Source organism: Diaphorina citri, unplaced genomic scaffold, assembly GCF_000475195.1.
Source record: "Diaphorina citri unplaced genomic scaffold, Diaci psyllid genome assembly version 1.1 scaffold15, whole genome shotgun sequence".
Taxonomy (NCBI): domain Eukaryota; kingdom Metazoa; phylum Arthropoda; class Insecta; order Hemiptera; family Psyllidae; genus Diaphorina; species Diaphorina citri.
This window is the reverse complement of record NW_007377454.1, coordinates 345,210-371,558: the sequence shown is the minus strand read 5'-3', so window position 1 is coordinate 371,558 and position 26,349 is coordinate 345,210. Positions and strand designations below refer to the sequence as shown.

Sequence of the window (26,349 nt, the reverse complement as noted above, 5' to 3'; positions counted from 1 at the left end):
TGTTGGGTTGTCCTGTTACTCTTCAAGACTTACCGGACTTCTGCCATCTTGATTTTTTTTTTTTGTCTTCACGAGTACTTGCGGTTAAATCTGGGCAGAATGGGTAATATTTAATAGGTAATTGAAAAAATAATTTAATAATCTACCCTAATTTTAGTGCTATTTAATAATCTAATCTACCTTCCTCTATGACTAAATGAGGAGTCATTTGACTGCAATGAAGTTCTATTGTCAACAAAATTTTCATTCCTTTAACTTGGAGATATTTTCTTAACAGAAATCCAAGTTTTTGAATTTTGTTTATTTTTACTTTCCTTATCCTTATTTCCTTATTATTTTCCATTGGAGCATTGGAAAGAATCTAGGTTTTATGTAAGATGGATTCTTCTTGTTCAAGGCTATTAAAAACCTTTTGGTTACGAAAGTCACATTATCACTTTTTCACTCCTCACTTTTTACTTCACGCACGGGAAATAAATGTGTCTTTTTAAATTTAAACACGGTATGAAGTTTATTCTGTGGAGTATGAAGTTTATTCTGTGTGGAGTGTAGAGTTGTTCGTGAAATAGGGCCCTGTACTAATTTCGTCCGACGTAAAAACGAAGTCTGTTGTGCAGAGATGTTTATATGCCTTAGTACCCTAACTGTAGTGTTCCCTTATTTCATCTTTGTGAGAAAAGGCTAGGTAATTCATGGATGTGGAGTTATTGAAAAATTAAATGTGTCTTTTTTAATTTAAATTTTATACTTACAATAAAAACATATATTACTAGCTATGATCAGCTATGTCCCCTATATGATTCTCATATTTATATTAATTTGTTTGCCAACTAGTCTAAAGATTTTGAATAGAAAATTCGATGTTTTCAGAACTCGTTATCCCTCCGTTTTGGTGTTTCTCAGTTTTCCATTTTGGTTTACTCCCCTCTGCATTCAGGCCTTGGAATTATGCTCATTAACAATGACAATAATCACCGAGAATGACTATGGAGTAAAACCTAAGCGGCGTGCAAGGGTGACTTGCAAGCTAGTATCCAGGATTATTAGTTTGTCAGGACGATTTCAGGGACTCAGCAAGGTTAGAACGCAAGAGTGGAATACCAGCTCTACCAGCTCCTCTTGAAGGTGGTAGTCATCTCTGAGCATAGTCGGAGACGGTTTGGTCATAGTATCTTAGAATGTTCGGAGCTAACAACCTCTTTAGATGGTAGAGTTCCCGTTCGTAGATCCGTATAAGCCTAAACCATCTTTTGGGGCGGTTGTCCCTACGTTACGTCTCAAATTTCAGTTGAAGAAAGACTTGATGAGAAAGAAGAGGACATGGAAAGTGACACTCGTATTTATGAACAAGAATGATCGTTCTTAGATCAGTCTCAAGTCAAAATTGACCAATCAAATGCCTTGAGACTATGCTTAGCACGAACTTAAGAACCAGCGCTTTGTTCATAAATATGGGTGTAAGTCCCTACAACTAAGCCTCAGAGTGCATGGGCTTTTTGTGTAGAATTCCCATTGACAGAAGTACAAGTAGGCGCTTGTCCAAACGATCGAGCCTGATACACTGACTCAGAATTACTCAGAATGCACCAAGGTAACGCATTGCCTGTTGCCTCTCTTGACAAATACCAATATCACTAATAACTCACTTCTGTTTTCATTTAATTGTTTGATCAAATATTCAAACTGGAGAGGCCATCAAGTCACGTAGCATGCAGAAGTGAACCAGGAATACCTACTTGACTTGTAGGGCAGTCATTGCGTGTTGCCTATAAGGACTCTTTCCTACAATTCCTACCTACTAGTGTTTGGTCTAAGAAAAAATCCACCACCAAAAGTGTTTACATCAATTTAATTCAAATATGTACCTAATATGAAATACAAATATGTACAGGTGCTGACATGTCGTGTACCATGAAAGTAGGTAGGTAACTCATAATTATTAGGGAGAAATAGACACAAGTAAAAAGTTGTATTTTTTACGTCCGTATCACCTAGGTAACTAGCGGAATACAAGTCCACTTTCTAAAAAAAAAATGGAAGGAAAAAATCGCTGTCAGATCGAGATCAGAAATTGGCATGAGCAACTTCCGGACTGGGCTAATGGGTCAAATCTGGACTAGGATAATGAGCTTCTAACTCTGTGCAGTATCTACGATAGATACGCCACTTTTCCTCAAGTTTCCTTCTCACAATCCTGTCTTCCCGTCACACAAAGCCCTTTTCAAGAGTTTCAAAACGCTCTGAGTCAGACCAATCTCAATGTCTCAATAAACCTCTCGTCTCTTTTCTTCACAGGCGATCGGCTCCGCCATTCTCCTAGTCCAAGTGCCATCCGCCCAGTCCGTCATAGTTAAGCTCGCGTACGATCTAATCCGAAACAACCTCATCGGGACTCCCGAGTTCTTCCGAGAACAGAAGTGGCACTTTGACCCCGATGTAGGGGCACGGCGGATGCCCGAATTCACCAAAGTTCACGGGTACCACTCGGCCATCACGATAGAGAAGCTGGGCCTTGGCACTGACGGGTATCAGGAGCTTAGAAGAGAGGAGCAAAGGATTCGGGACTTGGGTGTGCCCACTCAGCTGCCCCACACGTTACCACGTGAGCCAGAACCCTCGCTGGGGGTGACACCTTCGTATCCTGCCTTTGGCGCCTATAGGAGGTGAAACCATGGGGTGTCAGACCAGTCAACAATTGTGGGTACGTGATCTTTTTTCATTCCTTTGGTCAGCCACTCACTATCAGGTAGACAGGACAGGTACGGCTAAAAAGGTCCGCCTGTCAGGTCTACCTGATACCTGATGAGCACACACACTACCAGGTAGACCTGACAGGCGGATCTGATCAGGTGTACCTGGCAGGTCTACCTGATAGTAAGTGGCTGGCCTTTGGAATCTTAACCCTCTGCCTTTGATGTCCTCTTTTGTGCCATCAGTTAGAACATAATCCATTCTTAGTTTCTTACCTATACAAAGACCTAAGACCTACCTATTTTAATTTGAATACACAGATACCTTCTTATCAGTCTGTCAATAATAGACAGTTGAAAGTGAAATGCTCATTGTGAACTATGGAAGCATAACACGGCCAGAATTTCCTCTCCGTTCTGGAACAGTTGATATAAGGACGAATGATAGGTAGACACTAGGCAATCAGGTAGATAATCTAAGACAATATAGGGGAGATAACAATATAGGTACCCGAGAGTCACTGCAATGATATACCATACCTAGACCTACCAACGGATATTGATAGGACCATACACCCTTATCAACGACGGTGGAGAAATATGACGAGTAGGTGGTACCTACTTTTTTCAATACGTTAGAAACTATTTCCTGGTAGGGAAGGTCCTGTACAGTGATAATGATAAATAGCTGTCATTACATTAGGTAACATTGTCATCCACCATTGTAGGAATGAGAAGAATGTCAAACAGATAGGTAGGTGTGTACTATGTACATACTTTGGTTCCTCCAACATATCTGCATATACAATTCAGATTCATCGATAGCTCAGATACCAAAGATAGGTACATTTACTCAATAGAGAGGTAAGGTACATATCTAGGTAAATACCTAATTTTGTAGACATATCCTCTTATTATCTGAATAGGATGTGATAATTTTATGACGAATGACGGGATGTACCTACCTACCTAGTCTATAACTATATAGGTATCTAAGTATTTCGACTATTTTCTCTATTTCGTATCTGCTTATTAGGTAAGTACCTATATCAGCACAAACCTAACCTATCTAGGCAAAATTATAGTCAATGTGGGAATTCAGTAGGAAAATTCTCAAAACACACATACGCATAATACCTACTCGTATATGGGATGACGGGGAAAAATTAAATTATTCCTCTTAATAGTTAGGTCAGTAGGTACTTTATGCACCTATTTGGGAAAAACAAGACCTTGAACTAGGAAACACATGCAGAAATTAGCTAAAAATCATGAAAACGCCATTAAGGCAAATTGCACAAGATGAAAAATTAAGATTACCTAAGTAATTTTAACCTACGCACACCTCACAATCCTTTTAGGTGACCGAACATAGAATTGCAAGGAGATTAGCAAATGAGCATCGCTGTACCAATGTAATTATTAGAAGAATAGAAAGAGATTATTATGAGTTATACTGAGATATATTACGAGTTATGCCCCCCTCTCACACTCAGACCATCTGACATCAGACCTAGGTCTGATAAACCTATGTCTCAAGCTAGTGTGGTATTCCCAATGTTGATCAAGAGACGTTCATAGATACAAAAATATTGTCTCTTAACAACTTAGAGCTTCACCACATAATAAATAGTCATAAATGTCATAATGATTTCGAATAAAATTACGTAGGATTTCTCAATGATCGTCAGAACTGAGGAATGTTTGGTCTTCGGTCTCCCTTGCTTGATAAATAAGTAAATACTACATAAGTACCTACCTATGTTCCTATTTATCTATGTAGATATAACATAAACAAGACGACTATAAATACCTAGGTACCTACCTTTAATAGCTATAAATATGAATAAATACCCACGTGAGTTTGCGTAAGTACCCGGGAGCGAATCTTGCGTTACAACTCGATGGACTGGTCGACTGGCACGTAAACCAGATGGACTTTAAACCAGATTCTAGACAGATTCAAACCAGATAGCACAGGAGTTCTTAACTTTTTTTTTGAAGTGGTTGATTACTAGTACCAAATCCAAATATTTGCTGACCAGTTGATGATTTTGGATTAAGACAAATTTTTGACGAAGTCAAGATAGCCTTGCTGATCGCAAACATCCAACGCAGATATGGACCAGAAGGAGGAGGAAGAGAAGAAGAAGAAGAAAGAGGAGGAGGAAGAAAAGAAGAAAGAGGAGGAGGAAGAAAAGAAGAAGGAGAAGGAAGAAAAGAAGAAGGAGAAGAAGAAGATTGACTTATTGAAATGATTTTAATAAGCAGGTATCTGTGTACACCTAATACCTAGAATATGCAGTCAGCTTCCAAGGCAAAGTGATCACTTCCCTCGTCTTGCACGCGATTTGACCCTGCTCCTTATTTTGTAACAATCCAGGGTCTTATTCGTGTGTGCGATTTGGAGGGTCCATAGGGTCTTTAATTTATGCATAGAACGTTGGGTCCAGGGTCTTAATTCATGTGTGATTCTGAGGGTCCACACTCCACAGGGTCTATAATTTATTGCGATCAGTTCGTACACTAGGTATGTAGGGGAGAATTCTTTCGCACACACTTGAATAAATTAAACATAATTACCTATCTACCTGTTATGCATTTTGTACCTATTTAATTTTCATTGTTAGGTAGATATCTGTCCCTATTTGTACCTACGGATTGGTATGGTGTATGTTTGGCAATCAATCGGAGGCTGACAGCATCAGCTACGTATTTATAAATATTATAATTATATTATTTGTCTTGCACGCAGGAGACCCGGGTTTGAATCCCGGGTTGAGGTTGAGGACCACTTTTGAGTGGCCCACGGACAACTCGTGGTCCGCGGACCATAAGTTAAGAACCACTGAGATAGACACCTCCTCATCAACGGAGACCTAGATGTTTGAAATCCATGACAAGATTTCAAGTTTATGACTAAACTACTCGTTTGGTCAATGGACGGGAGTCTGATATGAATGATTCCAGATTCTGGTTTTGATATGTTTGTAGATATTGTGGAGTAAACACTACACTACACCTCGGTGGTGTAGTGTAGTGGTTAATTTTTTTTTTTTTTTTTTTTTGAAGTGGTTGACTACTAGTACCAAATCCAAATATTTGCTGACCAGTTGATGATTTTGGATTAAGACAGATTTTTGACGAAGTCAAGATAGCCTTGCTGATCGCAAACATCCAACGCAGATATGGACCAGAAGGAGAAGAAGAAGGAGGAGGAAGAGAAGAAGAAGAAAGAGGAGGAGGAAGAAAAGAAGAAAGAGGAGGAGGAAGTAAAGAAAAAGGAGAAGAAGAAGATTGACTTATTGAAATGAGTTTAATAAGTAAGTATCTGGGTACACCTAATACCAATGCAGTCAGCTTCCAAGGCAAAGTGATCACTTCCCTCGTCTTGCACGCAGGAGACCCGGGTTTGAATCCCGGGTTGAGGTTGAGGACCACTTTTGAGTGGCCCACGGACAACTCGTGGTCCGCGGACCATAAGTTAAGAACCACTGAGATAGATACCTCCTCATCAACGGAGACCTAGATGTTTGAAATCCATGACAAGATTTCAAGTTTATGACTAAACTACTCGTTTGGTCAATGGACGGGAGTCTGATATGAATGATTCCAGATTCTGGTTTTGATATGTTTGTAGATATTGTGGAGTAAATAAACAGATTCCTATTCCTATAGGTACCTATAGACCTAGACCTAACTATGGTCTGACTGGGGGACCTTAAACAGAAAGTAGACCAGCTTTGTCTGGCTAAGGGACTTTAAATTAAACCGTGAAGATACCAGCTGTATATATTTTAAATGAAAAAAAAAAAAAAAAAAAAAAAAGTGTATTATCGTTATTGGAAAACAATTAAAGAAAGTACCTACCTAACTACTTTTACTTTCTAACAAGACAATGATGAGTTTTACTTTTGATTTTTGGTATTCATAAAACTCGAGGAAAACCGACGGTTTAGGGGAGAGCGAAGGTATTTCACTTTCACTATCTCAAGTCACGATGTTTCATTTGTCGAGTACCTCACTACATTATTAGAGTACCTACCAGTATTTCTAACAGTCTGTGAGACGGATTCTCACTCAGACAGGAAAAGAACAACCAACTGAAATATCTGCATATCACACCTCTAACACCTCTTCAGAAAAAAAGAAAGAAAAAAATGTCGTTGCGGTTGCGGCACAACCTCCAGCTTTGAAAACTTTATCAACTAGGTACATAGGTACATAATTATTATGTAGGTATATGGGGTATAGTTATTCGTTGGATCACTGAAACTCTGCAACCTGTAGCAACCTTTAAATGGACGACTTTCTGGATGGGTGACCGTCAGGAGTGGCCACTGGCCAAGGATATATTTGGCTAATCGGAGGATTGATTTTCTTCATTTTTGGATGAAAATTTTCAGAAGAACTAATTTCATGGATTTTCTATAAAACTGTTGAAAAGTTCTCAGAAAAAGGAATGAATGACCCACTTTAATTCGGTGTTGAACCGCCCATAGGTAAAAGAAAAATAGATGGAATGTGGAAATTTGGAGGATTCAAAACAGGTATTTTCCATAGGTAATCGGTATAATCCCTAGAAGCAGGTAATAAAATATGTATGTATACTTTGGCATATTCACAATACATAAATGGTAATGTGTTTCATCCTTTCATCTGATCATCTGCCGATGCTATAATATATGGTAATTTCGGTATTCCAAAAATTCTTCGAGATAATTTGGAGGAAAGTACATTTGAGTCCTACACGATACTCGTGCAGTAGACCGGGGAACAGAATGTACAAAATGAAAGTATTCTCAAAACTTTCTCCTTGGCTTCTGACTGGCGAGGTATGGATCTACCTTTCAGTCTCGACTATGTTAATGCTTTCTCGAATCCCGTTCTAAGCATTTTTTTGTTCAAAAGATTGGTCTGGCCATCCAGAGAGGAAACGCTACATGTACCAAAAAACTGATTACACAAAATTCAACTGATTGGCCATAAGGAGTGCGAAAATTAGCTGACTGACCATAAGGCAATACGCAAAACGGCGGTTTACATCGTTTGGCGAAAGAAAATTTCGGAAAAGTCTTACCATTTTTCAGTAGTACAGGAAAAACCAATTTCGGGATCATAAAACTCAACTGATTGGCCATAAGGAGTACGATTCCGACTACTGGAAAATGGTACGACTTTTCCGAAATTTTCTTTCGCCAAACGATGTAAACCGCCGTTTTGCATATTGCCTTATTCTCACTCAGACAGGAAAAGAACAACTGAAATATCTGCATATCACACCTCTTCAGAAAAAAAGAAAGAAAAAAATGTCGTTGCGGCACAACCTCCAGCTTTGAAAACTTTATCAACTAGGTACATAGGTACATAATTATTATGTAGGTATAGTTATTCGTTGGATCACTGAAACTCTGCAACCTGTAGCAACCTTTAAATCGACGACTTTCTGGATGGGTGACCGTCAGGAGTGGCCAAGGATTACTTGGCTAATCGGAGGATTGATTTTTTTCATTTTTGGATGAAAATTTTCAAAAGAACTAATTTCATGGATTTTCTATACAACTGTTGAGAAGTTCTCAGAAAAAGGAATGAATGACCCACTTTAATTCGGTGTTGAACCGCCCACAGGTAAAAAAAAAAAGAAAAATAGACGGAATGTGGAAATTTGGAGGATTCAAAACAGGTATTTTCCATAGGTAATCGGTATAATCCCTAGAAGTAGGTAATAAAACCGCCCATAGGTAAAAGAAAAAGAAAAATAGATGGAATGTGGAAATTTAGAGGATTTAAAACAGGTATTTTCCATAGGTAATCGGTATAATCCCTAGAAGTAGGTAATAAAACCGCCCATAGGTAAAAGAGAAAGGAAAATAGATGGAATGTGGAAATTTGGAGGGTTAAAACAGGTATTTTCCAGAGGTAATCGGTATAATCCCTAGCCTAGAAGCAGGTAATAAAATATATATGTATTTGTACCTATACCTTGGCATATTCACAATACATAAATGGTAATGTGTTTCATCCTTTCATCAGGTCATCTGCCGATGCTATATACCTATATGGTAATTTCGGTATTCCAAAAATTCTTCGAGATAATTTGGAGGAAAGTACATTTTTGAGTCCTACACGATACTCGTGCAGTAGACCGGGGAACAGAATGTACAAAATGAAAGTATTCTCAAAACTTTCTCCTTGGCTTCTGACTGGCGAGGTATGGATCTACCTTTCAGTCTCGATGTAGTCGCTTAACATTTTGCCTGCTGGATCCATCCCGCGAGAGAAAGTGAATCTAGTGAATTTTTTCCCATAATTTTTAGCTGAAAACAGTTTATTTTTGGCTGAAAAACGTTTATTTTTTGGCTGAAAACCGTTTTTTGAACCGTTTGGATTTACCATTTTGAAAGGAAAATGGCGAGTGTGCGGATTACTCTCTTTATGGTGAGTTTTTGACTTGGGACGGTCTATTTGCTTCCCTATTTTTACTTTCCTTATTTGCTGGTAAGTTTTGAGTTGGAGCGCTCTATTTGGCTTCCCCTATTCTTATACCAACCCATAAGATTAGCTCGAAAGGAATGATTTAATCACATCACGGACTAAATATTTGCTTTTAGAGTCTGATGATGATAGGAAAATAATAATTATGACAAATTGACAAATAAAAAAAGGTTTTATGACAAATAATTATAGAGGTTTTATGTGAATGTTGTAAAGGAGAATATAATCATTTGTTCCTTAGACTCGTACATTCATGTTAGGTAGATACTTATCTACGTACTGTTCTGATCCATATGGTGGCTTATCAAAGGGAAAGTGGACAACTCTATAGCGAAACAGATAGGTAATGAAAATAAATTATTCGAAAGTTTTCGAAATACCTATCTTAGATTTGTTGGGATCTGAGTTGGATGACGATTTTTTTCTAGCTAAATTCCCTTTTTTAAAGGTTGATCAAGGGAACTGTGACTGCTAAGGCCTTATCGTCCCCAAAGCGAAGAGAGAAGAAAGACAGGAGAGGAGAAAGTCAGCCGTTCCGAGAACAAACCTTATCTGTTTAGGATAAAATCCACCCCGGGCGGGAATCAAGGAATGATTTAATCACATCACGGACTAAATATTTGCTTTTAGAGTCTGATGATGATAGGAAAATAATAATTATGACAAATTGACAAGTAAAAAGAGGTTTTATGACAGATAATTATAGAGGTTTTATGTGAATGTTGTAAAGGAGAATAATCATTTGTTCCTTAGACTCGTACATTCATGTTAGGTAGATACCTATCTACGTACTGTTCTGATCCATATGGTGGCTTATCAAAGGGAAAGTGGACAACTCTATAGCGAAACAGATAGGTAATGAAAATAAATTATTCGAAAGTTTTCGAAATATCTTAGATTTGTTGGGATCTGCGTTGGATGACGATTTTTTTCTAGCTAAATTCCCTTTTTTAAAGGTGGTTGATCAAGGGAACTGTGACTGCTAAGGCCTTATCGTCCCCAAAGCGAAGAGAGAAGAAAGACAGGATAGGAGAAAGTCAGCCGTTCCGAGAACAAACCTTATCTGTTTAGGATAGAATCCACCCCGGGCGGGAATCGCTCCAAAACCTGTTCCAATGTATATTATTCTCTAAATTTAATATTCATTGGTGTGAAATGTTCCGTCGGATTAACTTTCTCTTCAACTTTAACCCCCAAGCAAAACCTCTGAATAAACATGCTTGAACAATACCGATTATCACATAATAAGCAGGGCTGTCTACAGGGGGGTCCATCCACGGTCCCATTCCTCTACCCAATCTAGGCTACCAAAGGGGTCCCAGAATCAGCTTTGTCCCCCAAAAAGGAAAATGAAATCTCCTTCTTCTTTTCCTCCGCCTGATTTTCCCGTGGTCAGACGGGGTCGGCGTTTTTCGTCAGCCTCTCAATCAGCCCCAACTAGGTTGATTGCTTTGGGCTGACATTTGTTTTGGGCTACAATTTTTTTACGAGTGGATGCCTTTCGCACTCAAACTTTGCTTCTTCTTTAACAAGCGAAATTTCAGGCTGGTATCCTCCCTGTTTAAAGTCCCCCAGATATAATAATTATGGGTAAAGTATAAATAGGTATAACCTTTTCAAGCTTCAAGCTTTTGACGAGGAGAATCAACTGCCAAGCTATTCTTGTCAGCATTAGGTAAACTCATTGTCAAAAGACATGTTTGTCATCAAGCCTGCAAAATGCATAGGTAGCGCCTTATTTAGACTGTTAGCTTACAAAAAGTTGCCTCCCCTACTAACTTCCCTAGTATCTAATGACAGGACCTTCCCTACAAGTAGATTCTTGTGAGTTCGCATACGGTACTTGGATTGCATCACTCTAATCTCGTATGCACCGCGTATACATAAGATCAATACAAGGAATCAGTGAAAGTTATAACGAGGTGAAGTGAGGAGTAGTTGTTGATTTATGTTACAATAGGATGTATGTATACCTAATACTTACTTCATGGAATAGGTATGAGTACCTCTATTATACCTTGTGGGTACTTCCTTATTTGGAACTTGGGTAAAAGATGAAGGATTCATGGGAATTGAGTGTGATTTGTTTCTGGGAAATGTTCAATTAGGTACCTATACCCTTATGTACTTATGCAAGTTATAGAAATGGGTGCTTATATGACGTACATAAGTAGGTAGGAACCCTATCCGTTTACAATAAAATCCGCTCCAGGTGGGAATCGAACCCTCGACCTAGCGTTTACAAGGCAGACGCGCTACCTTCCAAGCTAACAACCTATTAGGCTGGATACTATTACATATCAGCAAGATAAAATCCGCTTGAGAATCGTTTGGGAGTCGAACCCGCGTGCTTAGCTTACGAGGCAAGCTAACAGCAAATCCGTGCACAATCAGTGTCCAAGTTGTTGTGTGGAGTTATCAGTAAAAGTTGTGATAAGGAATAATGTATGTTAAGCATTAGGTATATCACTTAGCATGCTACTGTGTAGATAAACAGGTATACAGGTAGCACATTAAGCTAGTAATGTATTAAGTATTATGCACATATGGTTTTATACAAGGTGGCCCAGGATTTCTTATTGTTCCGGAATCTCGTATATGGCAGAGGTCCCCTCTATTTATTAATTTTTATTATTACTTTTCTTATCCTAAGTATATCCTGTAAGAAGGAAAGCGTATGTTATTTTGTTTTTTTTTTTTTTTTTTTTTTTTTTTTTTTTTTACATATTTTGTCTTGAAGGGGGTTTATTCCAGAACGGCTAAGGTTTTTAGACACGGGGTTTTTACCCTCTATCTTTCTGATTTCGGATAGGTAGGCATGGATGCAAAAGAAATGTGCCCTAATGCGAAAGAAGTTTCGAGCTTTCGAGTAATGCGAAAGTTTTTCAAGGTGAAATCTTAAAAAAAAGCGTCCGTTTTACCATCAGTCCCACCCCGTACATTGTGAATGAAAGAAAGAGAGTGAGAGCGAGACGAGGTAGGGGAACCACTGACCTCAATTCCATAGTAATTAAATGAATGAGTAGCGTTCTCCTCGCGAGCACCAGCGCTGTTATTCCAGTAGTGGCCCGCAGCGAGGAAAAGTGACGGGCAAGAGAGCCTTGGAGCCGCCGAAATCCTAGCTAGGTCCCGGGACCGGGGGAAGTAGAAGTGACGGGCGCGAGAACCTCGGAGCCGGCGAAATTCGAGCTAGATCTCGGGACCGGGGGGAAGTAGAAGTGACGGGCGAGAGAGCTTCGGAGCCGGCGAAATCCGAGCTACGCTGGTGGTTCAGCAGGTTGCCCACATCGTTACCCGTAGTGAGGTCTCGGGACCGGGAGAAAGTAAAAGTGTCGGGCGAGAGAACCTCGGAGCCGGCGAAAGTCGAGCTACGCTGGTGGTTCAGCAGGTTACCCAGTCGTTACCCGTAGTGAGGTCTCGGGACCGGGAGAAAGTAGAAGTGTCGGGCGAGTGAGCTTTGGGGCCGCGGAAATTCTGCCCGGTAGTGGTTGATTGTGCCGGTGATGAATAGTGTGCCGCGAAGGATGACAATAGAGGAAGAAAAAAATACTTTGATACCAGGTAGGTCATCAAATCGTGTAGATACCTTTACCTACAGGGATAGATTTAATAAGGTATGTACCCCGATGAGAAGAGATTGCTATTTTCCTCAATACCTGGACAGAGTAGGACGTAGGTATATATTACCTACCTATAAACTACGTATGTATAAGTACACAATGTACCTTTGTAGACCTAATTATAATGTAACTGATTCCTATAGATGCCTATCTATTCCTATATGTAGATACATTTCTCAGAGGAGTTTTTCTATGTGTGTACCTACCTACCTAGTGTTTTTTTTTTTTTTTTTTTTTTTTTTTTTTAAAAAAAACGAGAATTTAAAATTTAAATACGCTTGAGCTCCGATGTCAGCTGCATGAATTTCTAATATGACGGTCACTCTACGTTCCTAACCTTCTTATTACTACCTGCTAGTCCAATATATGTATATACTTTGTACCTACTACTACCTAATACATATACTTAAGTAGATATGCACCTATATTCATAATATGGGCGCTTATTAGGTAGGTAGGTACCTATATTATCATAGATAGTTGTCTGTATACTTCACAACAGACACAATAGTCCAAAAGACAATGGACTTTTGAATACATATTTCAGGGAAAGGACTTTCTTTCTAGACACTTTTTATGAGAGGGACTGTTCACTTGTTCAGTCAAGACACAACACACTGAAGTTAAGCACTTTTGAGCGTGGTGTGTGTCAGGATCGGTGACCGACCTGACCGTTGCGCTGGCTTACTTGAGGTTAAGTAGTGTTGTAGTGCAATCCGGAAGTGCAGGTGCCATTTTAGCGAAAGAAGGCGAGGTACTGTGACAATCTTTTATCTTTTTAGACCCGAAATCGAAGAGAGGACAGGATAGTCAGCCCTTTCGAGGACGAACCTTATCTTTTCGCCCCGAACGGGAATCGAACCCGTGAACAAGCGTGCTCTTATCTATATGCCATGGAACTTGATACGATTTTAATTTTCATAGCTGAAAGGGATTTTTTTAATGACTCACCCAAGAAAAAAAAAAAAAAAGTCTGATTTTTTTTTTTTTAGCGGAAAGGGATTTTTTTAAAACCCCCCCCAAAAAAAAAAAAAAAAAAAAAAAACAATCATTTTTCAATGCATGCACAATATGCACATGCATGATATCACTCAACATGTCTGGACGCTTCCTAGAAACCGAACCGACCGAAATTTCCACATGTTTTACTTTTGGCCTGCTCATGTATTTTTGGCCCGACGCCACATTAAAAATAGAATCATCATTGTGTGCGGGTTATTTTTGACTTCGCCACCTTCGCCTTATGACGACCCAATTTCCAGAGTTCTATAAATATTTACTTTGTTCTTTGGTACACTCGCAAATAATTTCTGTTACCTACTGTGTCCTAGAAACAGGAATAGGTACCTACCTAATGAAGCCCAAAAAAGAGCCATTAGATGGCCGATTCTATTTCCGCTCGGGGTGAACTCAGACAGATAAGTTTCGTTCTCCGGATACAAAATGAGGCTTAGGTGTAGGGGCAAACAGCCCTAAAAGTTGGTTTAAGATTAGATGAACATACGATGGTGATAAGGATAAGCCTATATGGGAGAAGCCTAAATGAGAGAAAACGAATGTCAGGCACATGTGCCTTGTGATAGCCTTTGTTAGGACGGTAAGTCCTGCCCCTAACCTTTGCTTTGTTTGATAAGAATATCAGATGAAAGCATTACCTTAGTGCCTAATAAACATTCTACTAATCAAAATGCGTCAAATTTTATGTCAAAGATCAAGGGACGGTATCAGTAGGCAGTAGGTACTTACACTACTTACCTACTTCATACGAGTATCAGGTAAGTTAGTAATTCAGTATAAAGCAGGAAATTATTCCATTTTTCCTTAGTGTTTCAGTGCAAAGTAGGAAATTATTCTATTCAATTTTTCCACACACGTTCCGACTTCGACTGTCTGACAGACTTGGGTCTGTCGCCAGTCACTCACGCTCATACGGTCTGACAGACCCTAGGTAGGTCTCAAGCTTATTCCGCAACACGCGCTCCGACTATCTGGGTCTGTCAGACAGTCCGAGTGTGAGCGGACAGCATAAAGTAAGTAATTAATGTTCTACAGATACATACGTACTATGTTTGTAATAGAGAGAAAACACGGTGATGTCCTGAAATCACAGTTGAAGAAGTCATTTTAATCTTAATCCATGAGATGTGCGATATGTTCGTGTGAATACAGTCCACGTCAACTGGGAAGTCCGATGGAAGCGCATGGAGGGGAACCGCAACTTCTCAACTGTAAGTCGGACAGTTCTAAAAGTTTCACCATTCGATTCAGCGTGAAAAATTCCATGGCATCAACTATTCACATGCTTACTTGTTAATCAACGAGCTATTTTTTGACGAGTGCGCACCCAAAGGTCATCGGACTTCCCAGTTGAAGTGGACTGTACGTACTATGTTTGTAATAGAGAGAAAACACCGTGATGTCCTGAAATCACAGCGCTACCTCTACAGGTCAAAGATCAGAGAGGACACTCACTTCTCGACCCCTTTCATAAATCTAGGACTTGGGGTTTTGGTCACAAGTCATCGACATCATGAATCATAGAGACCCTTATCAGATTTATCAGGAAGTGGACTCAAATTGTAGGGACTTTTGTGCCTTTTGGACTTTGGGACTCCAGGTCCCAAGATTTTTTTTTCTCCCTATGAAGGGCCTTATCGACCCTACAGAGGGATTGTCTCGAAATCGAAGACAGAAAGGAGAGAGCAGGATTTTCGAGGGCGAACCTTATCCGTTCAGAACAAAGTTCGCCCCGAGTGGAAATCCTACCTGAGACCTGCAACTTACAATAACTAGGCTGGTTCCCGAGAACACTCTTATTTAAATTGCTTATGCCTACAAGGGCATTCGGAAAAAAATCGGACAAGTGGGAATGGGCCTTAGAGATGATCTGATGATTTCATTCATATTTTGTTGTTCATCAGTAAAACATTATACAAAGCATGTTTACCCAGAATCATAAAAAATGTTAAAACAAAGTAGCTCGTGGCAGAAGCAACCAAAAACATTGGTCAAAAGCACATCTCCTACTCCAATATTTATTATTTAGAGGAAGGGAAACTAAAACAGCTATCCACCCACTTTTTTCGAATAGTCTACGTAACTATAAGTACTAAGTAGGTACTACCCTTCTTGTTTTGTGTCTGCCTGAAATAAGTACCTGACCAACGTTTTGCTTAGACCACCAACAGGCCAACAATTTACTGACAATGAATGAGATTTGGTACATTACACACCTTATTCAAAGAAATGGGATGCGTTTATGAGTTTTTGGGTGTCATTTGACCTTAGGACAGTTTTCTGGACTACTATCTACCTACTAACCATAGCAGATATCCTTTCTTTGAACTTTCTTGTTTTTAGAACAGTATTCTTATTCTTTACTATTTCTGATTGAACAACAATTTCAGCGCTTGGATTGATCTCGGACGAATCATTGATTGATTATTAGAATTTTATTTTAATCGCTAGTAAGTTTGTTTGAAATTTATGCTGTCGTTTTGGCAACCCAAATTTTGGGCAGTCCATCAAAAAATGTTGATCTTTCTCATCCACCAAACTCTCTCTAGTGGAGGAAGCAGAGAATAGTTTATCTATTCAACTCCTTGTCATCCACTAGATATGACTGTTATCAGATAAATAAGTACATAGAAAACACTGCACGCACTTTATCTCTCTGTGATTCTGACAGAAAGTGTCATATCATACTATTCTGATTACACTCCTCTTCAGTCTTCTGGTTTTAAGCTGTGTCCACACATAGTCGACGACGTGAATCTATGATGTCGAGGCAGTGTGAACTGTCGACGGTTTTAGTCCAGTTTCAGTTCAGACGGGCGTCGACTATGTGTGAGCAGTGGACGCAGCTTAAGAATCACGAGATTATAACCAAAACCTTTGTACATCTAGTCAGCCTAGTTAGTAGTTGAATTGGAAGGAAACCCTTGTACAACAACAACATTAGAAACAATTATCGTGGACGCAGCTTAAGAATCACGAGATTATAACCAAAACCTTTGTACATCTAGTCAGCCTAGTTAGTAGTTGAATTGGAAGGAAACCCAACATTAAAAACAATTATGGATCATCAACTTTCGAACATCAAATACCTAAATTATTAAACGAATTACCAGACGAACTTAAAGAAATTGAAAATGAAAAGAAAATGAAATTAAAATCAAGAAACAATGCGTCGTGATATAAAGAAGATGTAAAGAAGATGAAGAAAATTTAAGAAGAAAAATAATTAAGAAGAATTCCCTAAAAGTACTCTAGTACTTAGAGGGATTTATTCCAAAAGAACATTTTATTGTTAATGTGATATAAAATAAACTTGAATATTATTATTATTATTATTAAGGGTAGTGTGCCTGCCTTGTAAGCGCTAGGTCGCGGTATCGATTCCTGCCCGGGACGAACTTTATCCTAAACTGAGATGGTTCGTTCTCGGAACGGCTAATTTTCTCCTATCCTGTCTTTCTTTTCTCTTCGATTTCGGGACGATGTGGATGCCCTTCGCACTTAACCTTTGCTATTTCTTTAGCAAGGGAAATTTAAGGCTAGAAACCTCCCTGTTAAAAGTCCCTCAGCCAAACAAGTCCTTGGATTGCATTCAGGGCAAAAAATTACAGTGCTTTGTCACACAAGGACCGAACAGTCCGCAACATGTGTATTGATAAGAGACCTTTTTTTTTTTTTTTTTTTTTTTTTTTTTTTTTTAAAAAAAACGAGAATTTAAAATTTAAATACGCTTGAGCTCCGATGTCAGCTGCATGAATTTCTAATATGACGGTCACTCTACGTTCCTAACCTTCTTATTACTACCTGCTAGTCCAATATATGTATATACTTTGTACCTACTACTACCTAATACATATACTTAAGTAGATATGCACCTATATTCATAATATGGGCGCTTATTAGGTAGGTAGGTACCTATATTATCATAGATAGTTGTCTGTATACTTCACAACAGACACAATAGTCCAAAAGACAATGGACTTTTGAATACATATTTCAGGGAAAGGACTTTCTTTCTAGACACTTTTTATGAGAGGGACTGTTCACTTGTTCAGTCAAGACACAACACACTGAAGTTAAGCACTTTTGAGCGTGGTGTGTGTCAGGATCGGTGACCGACCTGACCGTTGCGCTGGCTTACTTGAGGTTAAGTAGTGTTGTAGTGCAATCCGGAAGTGCAGGTGCCATTTTAGCGAAAGAAGGCGAGGTACTGTGACAATTGGGATCTTTTTAGACCCGAAATCGAAGAGAGGACAGGATAGTCAGCCCTTTCGAGGACGAACCTTATCTTTTCGCCCCGAACGGGAATCGAACCCGAAGACAGGATAGGAGAAAGCCAGCCGTTCCGAGAACGAACATTATCCCATCAGGATAAAATCCGCCCCGGGCGGGAATCGAACCCGCCAGCCAGAGTTTAATAAATGATTATGCTAATGTTGTAGTATTTTCGTTCTGTTCCAGAGTGTCCTGGCTCTATTCCTCTTGGTAGGACATGTCGCCTCCACCCTGACACCCCGGGCTCCCAACTTTCAATACTATGAAAAGTAAGTACAAAACATGAATAATAGAGCACAAGACTCTAGCTAAATTTCAGTAAAAATGATACGCCTGATTTGAATAGTATACGACAAGCTTTCCACCCCACATTCAACAAAAAGCACCAGACTTTTCATACCTACTTTTTTTTACGAGGTTTGACAGAGGGAACTGTAACTGCTATAGTCTTATCGTCCCGAAATCGAAGAGAGAAGGAAGACAGGATAGGAGAAAGCCAGCCGTTCCGAGAACGAACATTATACCATCAGGATAAAATCCGCCCCGGGCGGGAATTGAACCCGCGGCCTAGCGCTTACAAGGCAGACACACTACCAACTAAGCTAACTAGGCTGGTTGCTAGGGTCTTTAGTGACGGGGGTTTTAACTTCATTCGACGACAAGCTAAACGAACGACCAGCCCGAGTGAGCCCTTGCCCAGATGGTCACTCATCCAGATTCTAAACACGCGCAAAGGTTGCTTAGCTTCACAGTGCTACCTCTACAGGTCAAAGATCAGAGAGGACACTCACTTCTCGACCCCTTTCATAAATCTAGGACTTGGGGTTTTGGTCAGAAGTCATCGACATCATGAATCATAGAGACCCTTATCAGATTTATCAGGAAGTGGACTCAAATTTTAGGGACTTTTGTGCCTTTTGGACTTTGGGACTGCGGGTCCCAACATTTTTTTTTTCTCCCTATGAAGGGCCTTATCGACCCTACAGAGGGATTGTCCCGAAATCGAACACAGAAAGGAGTAGAGAGCAGGATTTTCGAGGGCGAACCTTATCTGTTCAGAATAAAGTTCGCCCCCCGAGTGGAAATCCTACCTGAGACCTGCAACTTACAATAACCACGGGTTTTATAATCCGGTCTATTTGTTTTCTTGCAGGCCCAAGTACAGATATCCGTACTATGATGAGAACGGGCGAGGCAAACTTCTGTATGGCTATGGCGGGCCTGACCTGTACCAGTACAAATCATTCTCCCCACTAGAGGGTATCCACTGAACAAAGAACGCCAATAGAAAGCAATAACCAATAGAAAGCTTTAATCAATAACTGACCAACAGGGGCAGACGGGTTTTATAATCCGGTCTATTTGTTTTCTTGCAGGCCCAAGTACAGATATCCGTACTATGATGAGAACGGGCGAGGCAAACTTCTATACGGCTATGGCGGGCCTGACCTGTACCAGTACAAATCATTCTCCCCACTAGAGGGTATCCACTGAACGAAGATCGCCAATAGAAAGCAATAACCAATAGAAAGCCTTAATCAATAACTGACCAACAGGGGCATCAATTCCTCCATCACTCCTGTGTTCAATGAGTAGCACAACAGACCGTCACTCCAGTATAAGCACACCTCTTGTGGAGCAAAAATGGTCAACCTAGGTAACCCAGCAAAACTGCCGAAACACAACAGCAACTGACAGCGGAAACATAACAACAAAAGCAGACCTAGATCGTACTTCACTGTCACACCTCACCAACACAACCTTCCATCCCCTCAGCCAATGAAAACTCTCCAAGGCAATGCAACTACGTCCAACAATACAGGGTGGTGCACGAGACTCACAACATCTTACAACCGGAACACCCGGTATGTAAAAAACAGAATAAGGTAACGTTGTGATAGGTTGGTCAGGGGGTTTAAAGATGAATAAGAAACTTAGTGAAGCTATTCGTCATCATAGGTTAAACAAATATCAAAATCGTTTTAGAATATTCCTGAAAGATGGGATTTTTTTGGCCCCAATTAAAAAATGCCAGTATTTTTGCCACTTATTTTTTACGCCTAACGTGAACTAGGTGACGGCAATAATAAAGTCGACATGCTGTCAGCCCGATTTATTTCTATCAGCCCTAAAACTGTGGCAAATCTTTTACCATGTGTTGAGTTGGGAAGAACAGCTTTCGGTAGAAATAATCGGTGACAACATTAAAAGTTTTCTTCAAAGTATGGCTCAATATAATTGAAAAATAGAAAACAAATCAACGACATACCTACATAGTTAATTATTGATAGTTTGCAGAGTTTACGTACCTTTTAATTTTTTAGCTTTAATATTTAATTTATAAGTTTGCATCACTGCCAAAATTAATTAGGTTTTAAGTTTTAGCTTGGTTTTTATTATAGGGTTAAAATTAGATTTAGGTATTTTGCAAGCTTGGTGGTGGTTCTATTCATGGATATTGGAGTTTTCAAATTTGTTATGTCTGAGCATTTACAATTCAGACTTTCATGAAATTTGAAAATTCTCAGAACGATTGAAGTTTCATAGGTAAAAAGAGATTGGTTATCTAGATTTCTCGAAACCATTTCTGAATAACGTTCACTTTGCTTGAAATTTACAGTCGTCTTTCATTTAGTTTATTATAAAGTTCTTTATCTTTTCATTCTTCTTCAAAATTAGAGGGATTTTCATTTTGATTTCGGTACTTTCGTTTTCTAAATTTTGCCTTCAGAAGGCAACGTATTTCCATTGTGCAATCTAGTCATATTTTTGGATTTGTGCGCCAGAAATAGGGAAATAGCTTTAAATTTATCTTTAACACGAGGTACGCTTTCCTACACACACAAAATCGATGACAATTTCAATTGGAATCGTCATTTGTCTCATGAAACCCGATATAATTTTGTCCGTGTGTGGAAACGTTACTTGTATTTGTGGATTAAAACCAAAAAAATAATTAGATACTAAGAACTATTTTTAAATACTATGTTTAGTTAGAGTTATTTTGCGTTACGAAAAATGTAATTTTAAATTATTTTTACGAGACGGTTTATAACAAAATCATAAAAGATTCACAATATCTGAAACATTTACTCAATATTGAGCCATACTTGAATCACAGTTGCTTTCACCTCACTTCATAATCTCATAGTTGATCTTCTACTCTAACTAGGTGTCTACAAGTTCTTATTTTTGACTCACTATACATATTAGCTTTACTCTTGTAAATTAGATTTATGTATTTAATGAAATAAATCATTCAAACCGTTCCTGAAAAGTACCATTGGGGGTACTTATATAGGAACAAAAGGAAGATATCTTTATAGTTATATTAAAATAAACCATTCTCATTATTATTATTATTATTATTATTATTATTATTATTAAGGGTAGTGTGCCTGCCTTATAAGCGCTAGGTCGCGGTATCGATCCCTACCCGGGACGAACTTTATCCTAAACTGAGATGGTTCGTTCTCGGAACGGCTGGTTTTCTCCTATCCTGTCTTTCTTTTCTCTTCGATTTCGGGACGATGTGGATGCCCTTCGCACTTAACCTTTGCTATTTCTTTAGCAAGGGAAATTTCAGGCTAGAAATCTCCCTGTTAAAAGTCCCTCAGCCAAACAAGTCCTTGGATTGCATTCAGGGCAAAAAATTACAGTGCGTTGTCACACAAAGACCGAACAGTCCGCAACATGTGTTTTGATAAGAGAGAGAGAGAGAGTTGTTATCAGTAGTGATAACAATTAGTACTGCGCGCTCACATGCTGCGCTAAGCGCTATGTTTCAAGTAAATTAGTTATGCTAGTTGTTAGTTGCATTACATCACTGAACCGCGCAACATGTAGCCATAGAGCTGTGCCTTGGGTGAGTCTATTGATAAGAATATTTACTATCTTTAAAATGATTGTTTTTACTTTTTATGTTGGATTTTTTTTGCCTACTTTTTATTGATCATAAATAAGGTGATTTTAACAAGGTATAAGTAATTTTATATGTACGTAAATGGGTATAAACTTGTTTTCCTTTTGTTGTACCTATTCCCATATTTTATTTCTTTAATTCTATTTTCATGTATAAAATTATTTTTATTAATTTTATTTTATTTCGGACCTAAATCGTTTTCCCCCCTTAGGTAATTTCCCGTCCTAAATTCTAGTGATTTATATCATAGGTAGATTCTAATTATCCATTTCAATCTCCGTAGTCATACAAAAGAGCTCTCTCAAGAAAATCCACTATCTCTCAGCTCAAATTTAGATTTGCTCACTTAAAATCTTTTTTTCCACATTTGAAAAATCCTCCCAACTCCGACGTAGTTGGTACATACATACTAGTAAAAATAAAGGTCCATTTACGATTCTCCAATTCTCTATTAGATACCTATAAGGGGTACACTCCAAGATTCGTAGTTACGTACACATAAAACGCAAAGGTCATTCCAGCTGAAAGCACATCAGAACTGGTTTCGTCCTAAACAACCTTGGCCTGGATTTTCAAATGTACAAAACTAGTTGTGCATTACATACAATGAGTGAATTGATAAGGAGTGTTCAAATTAAAATAATTACCAGTGCAAAAATTGACCAATAGTAGTACCTAGTTAGATTGGGAGGTTCTTAGATACCCATGAATATAAGAAGCTCACTAAGTGAGCCTTAAGTGAAGATTATGCTGTGAACTGAGTCTCAAGTGTCGTTTCTTGGAGCTCTATAGCATGACGTGATGGCAAAATATCGTTTTGGTTTTCAAAAGAAAGACGGTACCGTTTTTGCAATACTTCGAGGCAGTCAGAAACATTCATCCAAGCCTAATTGGGAAAGTTTGGTCAGAAAATTTCTTTATGGGGTTTTCAAGGAATGAAAAACAAATCACTTAATAATAAACTACATTATTTTGAGTGTTCTTGTCGAGTAACGTTAGATGTTTGTGATGTCCTTCTTTAGAAATGTTCAGGAATCAATCAGCCCTAGCTAGGGTGGTTGCTTTGGGCTGTCGACATTTGGTTTGGGCTATAGAAATTTTACGAGTGGATGCCCTTCGCACTCAACCTTTGCTATTTCTTTTTGCTTAGCTTCAGTGATCCCTTGGGAATCGGTGCAAAATATAATAAAAGAAAGGAATAACGAGGGAAAAAGGAAAAGGAGGGAGGGAGGAGGGAAAGAAGAGGGAACACTAGAGAAGAATTTGCTTAGCTTCAGTGATCCCTTGGGAATCGGTGCAAAATATAATAAAAGAAAGGAATAACGAGGGAAAAAGGAAAAGGAGGGAGGGAAAGAACAGGGAACACTAGAGAAGATGAATGGATGAGAGAGGGAAACGTACTATCGCTGCTAGTTACAGACTACGGGTTTTACCCTTAGGTAATTTCCCGTCCTAAATTCTAGTGATTTATATCATAGGTAGATTCTAATTATCCATTTCAATCTCCGTAGTCATACAAATTGAGTAAAAACTCTACATTAATGTCAGAGCTCTCTCAAGAAAATCCACTATCTCTCAGCTCAAATTTAGATTTGCTCACTTAAAATCTTTTTTTCCTCATTTGAAAAATCCTCCCAACTCCGACGTAGTTGGTGCATACATACTAGTAAAAATAAAGGTCCATTTACGATTCTCCAATTCTCTATTAAATACCTATAAGGGGTACACTCCAAGATTCGTAGTTACGTACACATAAAACGCAAAGGTCATTCCAGCTGAAAGCACATCAGAACTGGTTTCGTCCTAAACAACCTTGGCCTGGATTTTCAAATGTGCAAAACTAGTTGTGCATTACATAGGTACAATGAGTGAATTGATAGGGAGTGTTCAAATTAAAATAATTACCAATGCAAAATTGACCAATAGTAGTACCTAGTTAGATTGGGAGTTTCTTAGATACCCACGAAGCTCACTAAGTGAGCCTTAAGTGAAGATTATGCTGTGAACTAAGTCTCAAGTGTCGTTTCTTGGAGCTCTATAGCATGACGTGATGGCAAAATATCGTTTTGGTTTTCAAAAGAAAGACGGTACCGTTTTTGCAATACTTCGAGGCAGTCAGAAAAATTCATCCAAGCCTAATTGGGAAAGTTTGGTCAGAATATTTCTTTATGGGGTTTTCAGGGAATGAAAAACAAATCATCAATTTCCAGAGATCTATAAATATTTACTTTGTTCTTTGGTACACTCGCAAATAAATTCTGTTATCTACTGTGCCCTAGAAACAGGAATAGGTACCTACCTAATGAAGCCCAAAAAAGAGCCATTACTTAGATGGCAGATTCTATTTCCGCCCGGGGCCCGGGGTGCAGACAGATAAGGTTTGTTCTCCGGATACAAAATGAGGCTTAGGTGTAGGGGCAAACAGCCCTAAAAGTTGGTTTAAGATGAATACATTATTTTGAGTGTTCTTGTCGAGTAACGTTAGATGTTTGTGATGTCCTTCTTTAGAAATGTTCAGGAATCAATCAGCCCTAGCTATGGTGGTTGCTTTGGGCTGACATTTGGTTATGACTAGAAAAATTTTACGAATGCCCTTCACACTCAACCTTGCTATTTCTTTAACAAGGGAAATTTCAGACTGGTATTATCTTCGTTTAAAGTCCCCCAGCCAGACCTTAATAAATGATTACGAGTATGTTAATGTTGTACTATTTCTGTTCTGTTCCAGAGTATCCTGGCTCTATTCCTCTTGGTAGGACATGTTACCTCCACCCTGACACCCCGAGCTCCCAACTTTCAATACTATGAAAAGTAAGCACCAAACTTCAATAGTTTTCATAGCACAAGCTATGCAACGAAAATCCTAAAAAATAACGCACCAAACTTTCTTGTAAAGGGTGTAACACCATTGTAAAGCTGCTAGTGATAAGAATATCAGATGAAAGCATTACCTTAGTGCCTAATAAACATTCTACTAATCAAAATGCGTCAAATTTTATGTCAAAGATCAAAGGACGGTATCAGTAGGCAGTAGGTACTTACACTACTTACCTACTTCATACGAGTAGGTATCAGGTAAGTTAGTAATTCACTATAAAGCAGGAAATTATTCCATTTTTCCTTAGTTTTTCAGTGCAAAGTAGGAAATTATTCCGTTTTTCCTTAGTTTTTCAGTGCAAAGTAGGAAATTATTCTATTTTTCCTTAGTTTTTCAGTGCAAAGTAGGAAATTATTGTATTCAATTTTTCCACACACGTTCCGACTTGGACTGTCTGACAGACCTGGGTCTGTCGCCAGCCACTCACGCTCATACGGTCTGACAGACCCTAGGTAGGTCTCAAGCTTATTCCGACACACGCGCTCCGACTATCTGGGTCTGTCAGACAGTCCGAGTGTGGGCGGACAGCATAAAGTAAGTAATTAATGTTCTACAGATACATACAGTCCACGTCAACTGGCAAACTTCTGTATGGCTATGGCGGGCCTGACCTGTACCAGTACAAATCATTCTCCCCACTAGAGGGTATCCACTGAACAAAGAACGCCAATAGAAAGCAATAACCAATAGAAAGCTTTAATCAATAACTGACCAACAGGGGCAGCAATTCCTCCATCACTCCTGTGTTCAATGAGTAGCACAACAGACCGTCACTCCAGTATAAGCACACCTCTTGTGGAGCAAAAATGGTCAACCTAGGTAACCCAGCAAAACTGCCGAAACACAACAGCAACTGACAGCGGAAACATAACAACAAAAGCAGACCTAGATCGTACTTCACTGTCACACCTCACCAACACAACCTTCCATCCCCTCAGCCAATGAAAACTCTCCAAGGCAATGCAACTACGTCCAACAATACAGGGTGGTGCACGAGACTCACAACATCTTACAACCGGAACACCCGGTATGTAAAAAACAGAATAAGGTAACGTTGTGATAGGTTGGTCAGGGGGTTTAAAGATGAATAAGAAACTTAGTGAAGCTATTCGTCATCATAGGTTAAACAAATATCAAAATCGTTTTAGAATATTCCTGAAAGATGGGATTTTTTTGGCCCCAATTAAAAAATGCCAGTATTTTTGCCACTTATTTTTTACGCCTAACGTGAACTAGGTGACGGCAATAATAAAGTCGACATGCTGTCAGCCCGATTTATTTCTATCAGCCCTAAAACTGTGGCAAATCTTTTACCATGTGTTGAGTTGGGAAGAACAGCTTTCGGTAGAAATAATCGGTGACAACATTAAAAGTTTTCTTCAAAGTATGGCTCAATATAATTGAAAAATAGAAAACAAATCAACGACATACCTACATAGTTAATTATTGATA

The 26,349-nt window shown here is 39.0% G+C and overlaps 1 protein-coding gene and 2 long non-coding RNA genes across 3 annotated transcripts; 2 read left to right on the top strand and 1 right to left on the bottom strand.

Moving 5' to 3' along the window:
• Positions 1-52: 52 nt before the first annotated feature.
• On the bottom strand, positions 53-4,761 carry LOC113466703. The gene is made up of 2 exons (XR_003391025.1): positions 4,516-4,761; positions 53-769 (listed from the first exon to the last, which is right to left on the bottom strand). It is a non-coding gene; the product is annotated as an uncharacterized LOC113466703 (long non-coding RNA).
• LOC103507309 lies at positions 2,299-26,325 on the top strand. The gene is made up of 4 exons (XM_026822290.1): positions 2,299-2,701; positions 18,284-18,366; positions 19,251-19,357; positions 25,543-26,325. The coding sequence occupies exons 1-4, from the start codon at positions 2,672-2,674 to the stop codon at positions 25,551-25,553; spliced, it is 231 nt and encodes a 76-aa protein (XP_026678091.1). The 5' UTR covers positions 2,299-2,671; the 3' UTR covers positions 25,554-26,325.
• Positions 21,814-24,813, top strand: LOC113466699. Its single transcript, XR_003391021.1, has 2 exons — positions 21,814-21,962; positions 24,748-24,813. It is a non-coding gene; the product is annotated as an uncharacterized LOC113466699 (long non-coding RNA).
• Positions 26,326-26,349: the final 24 nt, after the last annotated feature.